A 14,816-nucleotide genomic window follows, 5' to 3' on the forward strand; every position below is an offset into this window, starting at 1 on the left:
TTAGTCGGATATTTAATGTATTTGCGAAATCACGAGGCAATTAATAGACGTGATGTTTTTTTAAGAAAGCAGTGGTTATATTAAAATATGTCGTATTATTGTGGAGGTCGCATAAGAAGTTATAGAAGAACGCTAGTATAATATTATATTTTTAGTAAAATAAGATGTTATGTTGAACGAATTAGGAAAATATTTTGAATTTACAATTTTGTTATGTAGCAAAACTTTAGGTTTTAAAATTTTGAGCAAATTTTGTATTTGAATTTTTTTTGAAATGTTTTGAATTTGAAATTTTACTATATAGTAAAGATGTAGATTTTGAAATTCTAAGCAACTTTTGTATTGATTATGTTTTGATTTGAAGACGTTTTGGTGTCCAAATTTTAGATACAATGGGTCGTATGTAAATATTTGTGCAAACGAATTGCGAAAGCGTTTTGAATTTTAAAATTTACTCTATAATAGTTTTTGAATTTTAGATCAAGTTTTATATTGAATAACTTTTGATTCCAAGGCGTTTTGATGTTCAAATTGTACGTATAATGTTGCTCGTGTAGAAATAACAAATGTAACGGGTTGTGCTTTGATTCGCATCTAAAAAATTTGCTGAGAGAGGATCGGGATGGCGGGTTGATTCAAAAAAAACTTAAAGTTTTATTTGCAAATTTTTCTAAACCTGGAAGGTTGGACTGCGGGTTGATTTTGAAAAATGTTGAGCGCTTTTTCGAAAAATTACTTGAGAGAGAAGGCCGGACTGCGGGTTGATTTATATAAAGATCGAGAAATTTTTTGCAAGGTGATCAGGAATCATAAGATTCGGGCCGTCCGCCCGGCCGATCGGACGGCCGGGGATTGGCCGCGACGCGAAGCTCCGCCCTATGCGTTTTACCGATAAGCCCGCGCCCCGTTACAGCGCCTTCCCCATGAGCACTCTGCAAGTGTTTTCAGTCCGGGTTGAAGGAATCAGAAGGGTCTTGCAGTGGCCGCTCGATGTGTTTGGTATCATCGCCGCGCGCGACACCGTCGACTTCAACCGCAACATCATCTTCAGCGGCACGAGGGACAACTGCCAGACACTCGCCAAGGAGGTTCACAGCGTTCCCTTTGCTTGTCGCACTCATGCCGAGCTGCATTGTTTTGTACTGACTGATTGTGCTGCCCAATGCTCTTCCTTTGTTCACTCCAGATTACGGCTTTTTTATTTGTCTAATGTTGTTGCGTGCAGGATCGAAATTTAGCACTGGTAGGTCCGAGCCGTGCCGTTGTGTGGCAAGATCATTTGTACATCGAGGTTAAGCTGACGGTGAAGGGGCCTACCGAATCCGAGGATAAAGACTTGAGCTTTCTAGTTGTGCCATTTGCATGTGGTAATGCGGCGTACTCATGTCACTATTATGGTTACAAAACTAGCAAGCTTAGTACAGTGAGGCTTTCACTTGGTCTTATCGTTGAATTTGTGCGAGTCAGTGATGGGTCATGGCCAGATGGTTTCCGTGCCCAATTCGCTGCATTTACCACTGGCATTCGTCGCAAGAGAGCCCCTAGCATTGATCGCAAGAGTGCCTGTTAATGCTGGAGGGATCGAGCTTTCACGGCTTGTCGTTTCGGTTGAGACTACTGGGAAGCTGAGAGTCTGCGTCAAGGCGTGGAAGGTCGCGGAAAGCGCTAAGGATGCTGTGAAGGATGAGTTATTTTTCACGCCCCAGGAAGCGGGTAGAAGCTCTGGTTCGCTTGATGCTGGCTTTTGTAAGATGGAAGTTACGGTCGCCTGGTCACTCGTTCCCTATGATAAATAGTATGACGAGTGACCTGTTATGGGCACTTGGAAGTTCTTGCAGAGTGATGGTTATTATAGTTTTTTGAAACTGGTATTTAGCTGTTTGTTCTGGAGGGGTATGTTAATGTTATTATGATCCTGGTGAGACTACCAGAAAGCTGCAAGTTTCTGTTCGGGCTTGCGAGGCCCGGGAAACAAATAGCAATGCTGCAGAAGATGAGGTTTTCACACCTAAAGAAACCAATTAGAACCCATGGCATGCATGATGCAAGGCTTGTAAGATGGATGCAGACTCATTTTATAAGTTATACTGCTTGGTGATCTGTTATCGAACTCTTAAGAGTCGGCATTGCAGCTAATGCTTTTGAAATGGTATTTAAAGTTATGATGTGATTTCGATGTGATTGCTGCCTTCGTTGTGTACTGAGAAGTCTGGATGTTTACATCTGTATTCTCTAATCTACTAATCAGCTCTATGTTTATTACTTGGGCACTAAAGGGGATATCTGATTACGTTTTGAGACTCTATCCCGAACCGAAAGGGGTATGCTGTGACTGTTTAGGCATGTTGCCCAGACTATCCTTCTTCCGGCTACTGTGACAGGCAGGCAGGAAAATGACGGGTGTTTTACGCGTTTCTCACCGAATTTGTCTCCTTTCCTGCATTTCAAATGGATGTTTCAGTCATTCGACTTGCTCTCGCACTTCCAACAACCCTGAATTCCGATCCTGTTGTCGATCATGATTCATGTAAGGCGAAGGGATTAACCATAGCGAGCCCTTTAATAATAATAAAACCTTGAATTTTGCGCAAATTTCAACGGTGAGAATGAACACTACAACTTCTGAGGGTAAATTAGGAAGCAAATGAAGCTGCACAAGCGATTGTGAAGCCCGCGAGGCTGTCAGACAACGACGGATCATAGACAAGAAGATGAATTCACTGCATCATATGATCATAGAAAGGGGTGATGATACATTCACTACAAAAGAAAGGGAGCTATTACTGCATTACGCGCGAGTTTACATCTCATTTACCGCTGACACACGCTCTTTGCCCCTGGATTATCTCCATTACCCTTTTACCCTACTGCCTATTTTTACAAATTTTTTTTACCTAAGCACCAGGCTGTACTTTTCGAAGCCATGGCTGTACTTGGCCACCGGTGTTAGAAAGAATGGACAAGTAACATGAAACAACAAAAGAAAGAATGGCGTTAGCGTCAGTGTTAGCAGCTCTTTACAGTAGTCAGAAGTTGGCACTGGACCCTGCTGGCCGACATGGAAAAAAATGAAGTCGGCATTCTCCGGTGAGACCTGTAACAAGAAAGTAGTCATTAATTATGAGAAAATGTTATCGATGTATTCATTAGGAGCAAAGATATCAGGCACAATACCACAGAGGGCTCCTGTACAATTGCTTCAATGCGATCGCGCTGCACAGGTTGGATGCCAGCGTCCATCCACAAAATTCCCCTTGCCCAAAAATGCATCGGATGGGCATCAATTTGCCCTGCAAGCAGATCCGAAGCACAGCACAATAGCTGGTCATCTGGGATCATCCCGCGTCTCTTCCTCGTCTGTTTGCAGACCTTGTCCTCTCTATAGTTTGTTTAGCTTGCCGGCTTGGATTTGACGGTTTAGAGTCCTATGAGAAGTATTTGAAAACAATAAATATAATGAGCTTAAGAAGTTCCCTAAAGATGCAAGATACATAGAATGAGAATCAATACATTTTTGCTAGTTAATTGAGCACTTTTGGCCTTCTCTGCTTCTGCCTCCTTTTCAGCTTTTTTCTTCTCGAGCTCAGCTTGTTTGAGGTTCTCCTCATGTGCTTTTCGAAATGTTGTTACGAAAGTTAATAAAGTAGAGATCACTGCAGAAAAATAGGCAGCACAGGGTAAGGATGAGGTATCAATATAGACAACGCTAGAATGCAGAGACTGGATGTGCTTGAACCACCTACATCCTACAGAGAATAATTTGTACCGTAAGTTAACCTACGCATGTTCAGATAAAACTGATCTGCTTACCTTGCTCAAAGGGGCAACGAACGGGATCCTCACCAAAGTACTTAATCAGTGCGTCAGCCTTTTTGCCCTGGAACCATATTGAAAATTCAATCTACAAGAAATGAAGGGCACATAGAATATGTGCCGCTAAGGACCAAAAAAAAAGGAAACCATACCACTTCAGAAAACAGCGAAGATAGCGACTGCACATCAGCTCCAGCATTGTCAGTGAACTCTTTCAGTTTCTACACAATGCAGATAATGCCAGTTTAGAAGCAACCGAGACACAAAGACACTCACTTATTCTACAGCTTAACAGGAACACAATGTGACTTTATTGTTTACTTCAGCATTTCATGAATTAAAATGTATCAGTTTACAAGAAATATTAACAGAGATAGTCACCACTGGATGAGCATGTATTTCATCTTCTTTTTTGTTTATTGTTAGGCTTGTCAGCTTTGAGATTAAAATTCATGAAAGCCTATCTGAGGCTCTAAGTAGTCCATGTAAAGGGCCATCAAACAAATAGGTAAAAGAAAAACGGCATTATTTTCTACAAAAAACGGTTTTTGATCGTCCCAAATGCCTGGTGGTATTTCCACTGAAACTAACTAGCTAAATTCCATATGAATGCTCATATAAACTGAAATCAAGATTACTGTGACCTGACCTTGCGAAATATTTCTGATACCGGACCATCCCTTTCTGAAGCATCATACTCCAGCTGAACCTTTTCCAGCCCTTTGCTAACTGCTTGCATTTCCTCAGCCAGCATTTTTAGTTGTATCTGTAGAAATTAACAGTCAAAAGAAATGAAACACCTGTTACAGAATATTATATATTCTACACAATCAGTAACAGAAGAAACCCAAACCTTTGACGCGGCATCTAAACTAACAAGATCAACATAGAAGTTTAAAAGCTGTGGAGATCTTGCAGCAAGTACCTGGTATCAAGAAATTGTTAGAATAAGACATTAATGTGAAAATAATTTTACTCGTAATGCAGTAAATTAGACCAGAGCTACAAAGTAGTTACAATCAAATAGAAAAATAGTCAAATTATTTATTGGGGCTCCTTATTTATTTAATTTGGGATAGACAACTGATTCAGTTGCTTTAACCATGCACCATTAGACAAAAGCAGTATCAGTATCTGTTAGACTGTTGCCCATGGTTTCAAATCAGATTGTACTAGGCTACTAGCCAAAGTTGTGCAGTTCCCAACATTATTTAACTATTGCATGAACTTACGAACCTAAATTGATTTTGGCATGTTGGAAATAGTTAATCATTTTCTGTGTATCGCAATAATGAATCAGAGATTCAGTGCTCATCATCGAGTTGCAGTTCCACTCCTAATTCTCATACCAAATGTCGCTCTGGCTGTTTTGCAATTTACCAACTAGCACCCATCTTGGTTTGCATCTGTGACTTTGATGCATAGTCTGTCCAGGTATAGGTGAGAGCAGATATTGAGTGCAATTGTACAATGACTGGTTCTAACAACGCGCTAAACTGCACAAGCACAGAATAAGCATACCCATAGTCCCATGGTCCTAATAAACAGAAAGGCTCTTTTTCTCTCAGATTAGTGAAATTGTAACAGTTTCACCCAAATCTAAGTTTCTTCCAAGCCATCAAGTTTTATCCTCTTCCACTCCGTGGGAAAGATCAAACAGACCTACTCTGGAATCAGGACACATGCTGGTTGCGATCCTTATCTTTATGATCCTAAATTAATAAATAATTTGATGCAGAACATTGGTTTCAGTTACAATTAGACTACTGGAAATCCAATAACTGTTAGCGAAAGGGCACTAACTTGTACATAAATATGTGAGAACTAAAATTCCAAGGTGAATGCCATACCTTGCAGAGGTAGTGCATTAGTGTCATCTTATTATTTGTTGCTCGGGTATCAGTAAGTTTTAGAAGACTGTCCAATCGGAAGCCTACCGCAGCACCTATAAGAAAATATACAGTTGCAAAGTAGTTAATTAGTCCGAGAACAATAATATGTGTAACTATAGAAACCTGAAAGAATGTCTGGATAACAAGAATCCGGCACTTTAAAATTTCAATGGAGTACACAGGATATTCCAACCAAATATGCTTTGTTTCATGCTTTTTCACACATTAAGACACAAAGAGGCTGAGCAAATTCCATTAAACATGTGTTGGAATGCTGTCCACTTTTCCATTAACAAAATGCAATGTAATTATAAAACATATGGCGATCTTTGTGCAAAAAATACAGTCCATGGTGTGAGTCTTTTGAATCTACTCACCTTCAGTATTACTCGAATAATAAAGACATACAGTTATGAAAGACTTTTGATGTGAAAAGATTATGGGTTTAAACTAAACATTGTCTGGTGAAACATAACATGCTTAATGAATCTTTGATAACTACCTTGTACAAGATGGATGCTATGCGCAGGCTATGTAATACACAATTATGCCATGACATTCTCAATTCAGGAGTAGTGCTATGATCTTCTAATCCACATGAGTTTGCCACATATTTCTCATGTTAAGTGAAAGTAAATAAATTTACTCTAGTGGCACTATGTCATGACGTTCTCAATTCAGGAGAAATAGCGCTATGAACTTCTAACCACAGAATAGTACTAATTGAGTTTGCCACATATTTCTCATGTTAATTGAAAGTAAATAAATTTACTCATTGATGTTAAGGATCCCTTTTCCTATTCACTTTTAGAGTCCTTGTTCCTATTCCTAGGTTGCCCAAGGGGCTATTCATCACAATTAATACTGTCTGTGAAACTGGAAGAGAAACACAATAAACAAATGTTTTATTACCTCTAGCAGTTCCCTGGTTCAGCGTATTCCCGAGGAGAAGGATTTTCTTCATTATTTCTTTCAACTTGAGAGAACTTCGGATCTGATAACATAAAATTCAATTTAATAGATAAAACCTGAAACAAAATTGGAATTCAGTATGACCGATTCTCAGCATACCTCATTGCACGAAGAATCTATGATGTTCAAGCTTTTTCTAAGATCTGCGACTTGCGAACCAAACTGGATCTTGAAGGAGAACACTCGCAGTTTTGACTCCATTCGTGGCACTTTCATCAATTCTAAGAAGAACTGCACCAGGAGAACAGTCCCTTGTAAACATACATAATTATGTATTCATATCTAATTGTTGTAATGTTATGCATAGCTCAGGACACATCGAGTGCCCCGTGATCCATGGAAATGCCTTCAGCTCTTTTCCCCTACACGTAATGACCATAGAAAACCGTAGGTAAGTATGTAGTCATTACCTGTTCACACTTCCCAAGGTTGTCCTTGTCTCCAGTGTAATTCTGACAAAAAAGAAAGAAAGAATGGAATACTGCTTTAAAAAATGAGATCATCAAGGCACTAAAGCAACATTGTACTAATGTGCACCTTGAGAAGTTCCATTTCTTCTTTCGTAGGACAAAACTTTATGAGATTCTCAACTTGATCAACATCCAAGGTCGATTGATCCAGTGCCAGAGCCGCACTCTGGAGAAAATCAGTCGTTAATACCATATCAGAAATTAGAGAATAGCGAGATTCCAAATCTTTTGCATTGCTGGCATTCTTACCACCAAATCTGAGAGTGGCATCTTCACTTTTGTTAGCATGATTTCTGTGTTATTTGCCCTCCTCAACTCGATCTATTCAGATAAAATATCAGAATAAAGAAGATACAAAAGGAAGATGGTGAAACTATTGCATTCTTGAAACTTTGCACCACAATGTTAACTAATATTTAAAAATATAGGGTGGTTAAGAGAAGAGGTGGATTCACCTAAGACTCTGCATAAGAGATGTATAATGGTTAACCAATTACAAGAGATCAACAATAGCAATCAATGCATCTTCCCTTTGTCTACAGATCTAAATATAATCAATCTTGAATAGTCAGAATTCTAAATCATAGCAGAATATTTAGGACAAAAGCAATTGAATTTTATTCTATAAGACCACACACATAATTTTTACATGCTCCAAATATCCTTACAAGTGTGATCACATTCACTGATAAAAATTGAAAAGGTAACTACCAAGTACTTACCAGGTGAACTTTTTCTGGTTTTGAGCCAAGTGATTTTCTACGTTCAGATTTTGAGCTGTCATCAGACTTTGGAACTGCTGCTGGAAAAAGGCTTTCAAGTTCTGATATATCAAACTCTGAAACACTGCAAAAAATAAGTTCACAGCACTAAGTATTTGTATGAGGAAAAAAAATCAAAAGACCATCTGTGTAAGCTACTTGCACTAATTTAATGCCAAAATCATATGACCTGAACAATAAATCTAATTTCAAAACATGGATTAAGCAAGCAACTAAATCATTGAACATATTGTGCATGTGACAATAAGTTTAACCTAGACGGAAGGACTGCAAAGAGCAAATAATGAAAAAAAATACCTCTGTAGGTCACCATTGCGTTGTAATTCCTCCCACAGGCTACCTTGCAGGGCCCTTGTCACTTTGACCCAATGCAGAGGCTTTAATGTCGACTTGCGCGAGGCAGCAGCCCCATATGCTGATCCCAGAGGGCGTGCAGCCACACGTCCTCTGCCTAAGGAAGGATTACCTCCCGGTGGTGGTGGTACACCAGGTGCTCTAGGTGGAGCTGGCGCACCTGGTGCACGCCCACCTGGAGGAGGAGGCGGAGGAGGGCCACCAAGCCGCCCTCCAGGTGCAGGAGGTGGTGGGGGTGCTCTCCCACCACCTCCAGGTGGGGGTGGGGGAGGTGGAGCTCCTGGTCGCAGACCTGGAGGAGGTGGTGGAGGTGGAGCTCCTGGTCGTGAACCTGGAGGAGGAGGAGGTGGTGGAGCTCCTAGCCGCGGACCTGGAGGAGGCGGTGGAGGTGGAGCGCCTGGAGGGGGTGGAGGAGGTGGAGGGCCAGGGCGAGCACCTGGAGGGGGTGGAGGGGGTGGAGGGCCTCCACGTGCACCTGGGGGAGGAGGTGGAGCTGGAGGTGCTCCTCGGCCAGGGGGAGGAGGTGGAGGTGGGGGTGCTCCTCGGCCAGGGGGAGGGGGTGGAGGTGGGGGTGCTCCTCGGCCAGGGGGAGGGGGCGGAGGTGGGGGTGCTCCTCGGCCAGGGGGAGGGGGTGGGGGTGGGGGTGGGGGAGGCGGTGCTCCTCGGCTAGGGGGTGGGGGTGGGGGAGGAGGTGCTGATGAACATGCCAATAGAGGAGGTGGTGGTGGTGGAGGAGGAGCTCTAGAATATACTGTAGCTGCTGCTGGTGGCGGTGGCGGCGGAGGAGGAGGTGGTGGACCAGAACGTGTAACTGAGAGAGGGGGTGGCAGCGGAGCACAAGAACGCAAGGATGGTGGTGGAGGAGGTGGTGGAGGAGGAGCAGAATGTGCCATTGATGGTGGTGGAGGTGGTGGCGGCGGCGGAGGAGGAGGAGAAGGAACACTTGAACGTGTTATGGTGAATGGGGGTGGAGGAGGTGGGGGTGGGACGCTTGAACTTAGCTTTGGTGGTGGTGGTGGCGGCGGCGGCGGCGGAGTGACCATGTTGTTTAGCATTGGAGGCGGTGGTGGAGGTGGTGGTGGAGTATTTCCACCAATGCCTGACCTCGGTGGTGGGGGTGGGGGTGGGGGAGGAGGGGCCGGGGCAAAGGTCTGTTTTTGTGCTCCAGAAGACATTGGTGACCCCCCGTGCATAGGCATGGAACTTGAAGAGGAGTTGGGTGGAGGCGGAGGCAGCGGAGCTTCGCTTCTTGATAAAATTTGTGCACCCTGTAACAAGGATCGTCGTGCAGGTGATGGAGCAGACAGCGTAGATACTGACTCTTCTGTTAAGTGACTACTATGTGGTTCCATCAGGGATACTAGAGGCGCATCCTTCACAGCATTGATTTTGCCATCTGTAGACATGGATCGTATAGCCAGTGCAGCTGGTGAACTATAGTATCTGGATGGTGGATGCGATGGCCTATGCACAGAGGTAGCATCAGATTCCTTTTTTGGAGAAACCCATCTCCGTATTGTTTTTGGTTTGGCAAGCTTTGGTTGTTCTTCTGTCTGGGCTGCATTGCCTGCTGCCATCTTCTTCAACACTGATGACACAGCTTTATCAGGGATTTGCCCTCGGTCATCACTTTCAAACTTCGGGCTGCTAGCCCTAGCCTCTGTTCGACTTTGAGGAAGAGCTATGCTAACATCTTGTTTGCCAACAGGACCCTGTCTCTTGGTTTTTATTTCAGTTGCTACTTCAGTGGCTGGTAACACAACAATTCTGTCATGCACATTGGTGTGCTTTGTAGTTATGGTTTCTTCAACGCCATCCTCTACTTTTCCCTGATCCAATTTGCCATCAGCTGTATCAGAAGGTTTGACAGATTTAATATTGCCACAGCTGTTATCTTGTGCATTCCTACTCTTAATAGTTGTTCTGCCTATCTTAGGAATACCACTCTTCTCATTGACAACATTTTTTACTTCCGGAATAATGTTACCATTCTCAACTATAGTTTTCTCTTCATAGATCACTAGCTCATTGTCCACGATTACAGTGTTCTCAGTAATAATCTTGATATCACCATTCTGCAGTCCTCCTTTTGTTGTAGTTCTCAAGTGGGTATCCCCATCTGTGCATGACAAACTTCTAGGCGCATCAAAAGCAGTGTATTCCAGATCAGCATATTTCAAATTTTTTGTTGGTTCGTTGGCCTGGAATTGAATTTCATCACTGCAAGTTGGATCCACGGTCGTGACTAAAGTTTGTGCAATTACATCTTTCGTGTCCTCCTCCTGACAGATAGATGCGAATTTGTGTCCCTCTGAATCAACAGATGTAGCAACCACCTGTATGTCCTGCACACCACTGTTCTCTTGGCCACCTGTGTGGTTTAATTTAGACTTCGCAAGATCCTGTTGGGCCTGCTGCAAACCTTCTGGATTCTCAAAGTGGGATACAACAGTCTTCACATCTCCATCAATATCATGCTTAACTAGGCTGCTCCTTTCTTCATTTGCTACTGCGCCATCCAATTCTGCAAAGCCATCTAATGATAATCTACCATCAACTGACTGAGTTTCTGGATCCCTTCTAGCATCATGCCAATCCTCCTCTGCTTCGTAAAATTCATCTCCTGTGTCTACCGAAGCAACATCAGTCTCATCCCCATCATCAGCTACCTCCACGGTGGCGACAGCAGGCTTGAACGAATCAGGGTCCGAAAAAAGTACCTGGTTCAAAAATGAGGCTATTTTAGGTTTCTCTGTCCGTAGGATACAAATAGGAAAAGAAAGTGAAAGACACATAACTACAGATGAATTTAGTACCTCAGCTCGGAAATCCCTTGGAAACTGATTATTCATATTCCAAGAAACATCAATATCATCACGATTCAGTCCAAGAGTGTTTGATTGAATGAATGCAGTGTTGAACATGACCCGGAACATTGTTTCCTTATGCTCTAGGTTATCGCCAATATGAATGCATTCAAGAACCACATCTCCTTGGACACGGCAGAATGCGCTGATTTTTATTGGGGCTTCTGCCTGCATTGCAACCATATATCAGAGAAGACTTTGGATTTAAATAGTGATTAACATTCTACTAAATTAGGGGATAGTCACCTGTCCATAACGCAGAAGATGCTTCTTTGTCTTTGGCATTTCAAAAAGGACCTTTGTGCTCTTGTTACCAGGACTAGAGTCTTGCCCATGTACACGCAAATACGGCCTACAACCTCCTTCGCCATCAAACCGCGGAACAACATGGAGAACAACTGAATCTAGGATAAGAGGCCGGCTAATAGGAGGCCATTCTGAACCACTTCCTTGCCTGGTTATATAGTGCAAGTATCTTAAATGCGAAGGCTGAGGATTCAATGGAAAGAAATGCTGTATGAAGTCCCTGCGAGCCTGCTTGTAGACCATCTCTAGTGTCTTCTGCTCACCAGTGTATGTTTTCCGATACAAAAGGAGTCCAGCCAACATAAATGCAAGAACTGGCCATCCCCCTCTCTCACAATGCATCAAGAGCATGTTATGCTGTCCTTCCACAGATAGCCAATTTTCACACGATTTCAAGAAATGGTGGATCATCTCGAGCTGAAGCAACGGACATCCTTCATATTGTTGCGGGTAGTCCATTACTGTCATGTCATACTCGGATAATATATCTGAAATCCGGCTCCTCTTGTCCCCAGACCAGAAATTGGATACCATGAATGATGCGTCTGGGAAAAATTCCTGCAACTGCGCAACAATGCCGCTCAAGTAATCCCGATACTCATCCTCACCCATGGAATCGGTTGAGAAGCAGCAGTCAAAAACTGAAAAAAAAAACATCCATAGATATTTGCACAATCAGATACACATCTTTGCATTGTTCACCTAGTACGGAGAAAAAAATCAAAAGGTATCTAGCACATTAGGCTAGTAGCATCTTAAGTTCCACCAATGCAAATATCCATACATTTCACATTTCCACACAATTCAAGTATTTCATTCGCTTTATTTCAATGGATAAGTGCATCATTACAGCTAACTAGATTGAACTATTGAATTTGTGGGCACGGTGCAGGTGGAGTTGGACATGCCAATTTAAGACAAATGCAGTTAAACCCGAAGCTTCCAAAAGAGCAAACCTCTAGAAACACCACAAAATTCATAGAAGGAAACAAATAAAGCGATTTAAGCCAAATGCAGCTATAAATCTAAAGACTGTTTCCATACCTCCAAACCCACAAACATACCAAATGCCAGAATCCAATTCAAAATCTACTAAACCTAGCTGCTTATTGACAACAATCCTGCTCCCAAATGCGCCAAATTCCAGCTCAATTATACTCATATAAATAAACACTTCACCAAAATTCGAACCCCCAAAACCAAGCGGGAGCCAGAAAATCCTCTTGCAGAGCGTGAAGCACCCCCGCGAATCCCACACCCGCACGAACCAGCTCGACAGAGAGAGAGCATTATACCGTAGACGCGCTCGGAGATCTCGAGCAGCCGATCCGGGGTCTTCTTCAGGAAGAACTTGCGGAAGAGCGCCATCCTCCCCTTCCTCCTCCCCCTCCCCCTCCTCCGCCTCCGCTCCCGCTGCCTCTCCGGCGCGCGCCGAGTTGCTGCGTCTCCTCAGGCGGCCACCGATCGGCTCCGATCGGGGCGCCAAAGGCATGAGGGGGACGCGCCCGCCGCCGGCGGCGAGCTCCGGGGCGGCGCCGCCGGGGATCTCGGGATCCGCGCTCAGCCGCGGCGCGCGGCAAGCAGCAGCAGCGAGGCGCGGTGGTGGGATGGGAGGCGGCCGAGGTCGAGGCACCGTGGGATTGGGACGCCTCTTCCTCTACTTACTGCTGCTGCCTTCTCCTCGCTTAGCTTTAACTCTTCCCCTCTCTTTTTTCTCCCCACTTTTTCCCGGCCGCCTCTGGCTATCGTTTCCCGAGTTTTCACCGCCACGACTTGGGTTTTTAGTCCCTTTTTATATTTCCGCTTGCTGGTTTTACTTTTTACTCGGCTGCTGCCGTGAATGTTTCCCGGGCGTGCCGTGACAGCGGTGAAGGCCGCGCGCTTCGCGACGCTGGTTTCCTCGCTTTTGTTCCACTGTCCCCGGGGCCCATCAAGCATTGGATCCACGTGTCAGTGACTACCTGTGTTGGTTGTGGACGGGATGGCGTGCGGGGAGAGCGGAGGATTAGGCCTCGGCGGCTGTGTCGGTACGGGCGTCGCCGGATTTTCCCTTCCGCGCGACGGGATCCCAATGTCACCTGGTTAGCCGAGAAATCCTTTTACCTAAGTCGCGGTAAGTTTGTTTTAAAAATATTTTTAAATCCACTTGCTTGCTTTTTATGGGAGTGTCACGTGCTGGCGGTCAATTTGTTTAGCCGTTTGTCCTGCTGCGAGGGAATTTAAGCGCAGCGCATGTCTGTCCACGGCTGTCATCAGGTCAGAGAAATTTTTGTTAGCACGCATGTCAACGGTTACATTTTCAGAGATGGGAGGGAGAAGGTCCGGCGGAGAGCTGTCTCCGCACCATGCATTGATTAATGCAGCTCTTAATGATTCATTCATTGTGGGCATGAGTACAATTTTTCGTACCAATATTCTGAGATGGAGAAGGCACAACAGTCCTCTTACTTTCTTGCGGGCTGTTTTGGAAAGTTCCATAGCCAGCGATATAGGAGTACCTAGCAGAAGTAAATAAAAATTTTAGCAGCATGGTAATCAAGTAGCGATCAGAATTTTACGGCACCGTGGGCCGCATTTCACCCAATTAATGGGTAAAGGGCATGCTTGTTGCACGCCACAAATCGCCGTACCGCAAGGTGTGGCTGCCATCTCAACTGAAGCACACCTATTTGATTGGTCGATAGTTTTAGGCAGCCACGGCAAAAGAAGTCTTCCCAACTAGCAACTTCCGCCACGGTTGTGGCGCCGTTTTTATCCACCACAAATTGTGGCGCTGCCACAGTTGGCGTGGTTTATTGTGGCTGGCATCCTTTTGCAGAAGCATCAGATGCCCAACAAAAAAATATGACCACGGTGGACCAGATCTCAATTGAATCTTTCAGTGATGCGTCTCCGAAGCGCAATGGCACGCTGCTGCTGCTGCTTCCATTCCCTCTGCACAGCAGATGCAAGCACGCAAGTTGGAATTAAATAAAGCGTCCCAGAATAATTGAACAGCAAGAGCCTATCCTATTCAGAAGAACTTCACCGAACGTCCAGGGCCAGGACCAGCCAGCACGCAAAGACCTGAGACCCCCCTCTCCCAACCAACGGGTCAGATCTCCTACGGCCCCGGAAACGGACGGCGATCCCCGCGACCTCGAGCCACGCGAGGGACGGGGAAGGACACGTGCGAGGCAACGGGAAAGCGAGCGCGCACGCCGGCCTGGCCGGACGTGGGAAAAGCCGCCACGGAACGGGGAGGAGGCAACTGGCGACAGGGCAGAAAAGCGCGCGATTTGATTCATCTTAGTCTATTCAGAATGGAAGTTTTATGAGGTGTTTCATGGTATTAATTAGCCTATCACATTAGCAATTTGG

General features: G+C 44.4%; 2 protein-coding genes across 3 annotated transcripts; one reads left to right on the plus strand and one right to left on the minus strand.

Annotated features, from left to right (window-relative positions):
• The first annotated feature begins 878 nt into the window (after window positions 1-878).
• Window positions 879-1,796, plus strand: LOC112881307. The gene is made up of 3 exons (XM_025945977.1): window positions 879-1,088; window positions 1,226-1,367; window positions 1,468-1,796. The coding sequence occupies exons 1-3, from the start codon at window positions 879-881 to the stop codon at window positions 1,794-1,796; spliced, it is 681 nt and encodes a 226-aa protein (XP_025801762.1).
• Window positions 1,797-2,702: 906 nt separating this feature from the next.
• Window positions 2,703-13,202, minus strand: LOC112880576 (formin-like protein 5). 2 transcript variants are annotated; one of them, XM_025945280.1, is made up of 18 exons: window positions 12,752-13,202; window positions 11,397-12,097; window positions 11,100-11,318; window positions 8,227-11,003; window positions 7,870-7,993; window positions 7,397-7,468; window positions 7,215-7,313; window positions 7,088-7,129; window positions 6,777-6,908; window positions 6,618-6,699; window positions 5,664-5,758; window positions 4,667-4,738; window positions 4,463-4,579; window positions 3,966-4,034; window positions 3,811-3,877; window positions 3,511-3,653; window positions 3,175-3,425; window positions 2,703-3,094 (listed from the first exon to the last, which is right to left on the minus strand). In XM_025945280.1, exons 1-17 carry the CDS (start codon window positions 12,822-12,824, stop codon window positions 3,336-3,338), a joined length of 4,974 nt encoding a protein of 1,657 aa, XP_025801065.1. In that variant the 5' UTR covers window positions 12,825-13,202; the 3' UTR covers window positions 2,703-3,094; window positions 3,175-3,335. The 2 variants fall into 2 exon arrangements, with proteins under 2 accessions (XP_025801065.1, XP_025801066.1); XM_025945281.1 differs by lacking the exon at window positions 4,667-4,738.
• Between the last annotated feature and the right edge of the window lie 1,614 nt (window positions 13,203-14,816).

The sequence above is a fragment of the Panicum hallii genome, chromosome 2 (genome assembly GCF_002211085.1).
Source record: "Panicum hallii strain FIL2 chromosome 2, PHallii_v3.1, whole genome shotgun sequence".
Taxonomy (NCBI): domain Eukaryota; kingdom Viridiplantae; phylum Streptophyta; class Magnoliopsida; order Poales; family Poaceae; genus Panicum; species Panicum hallii.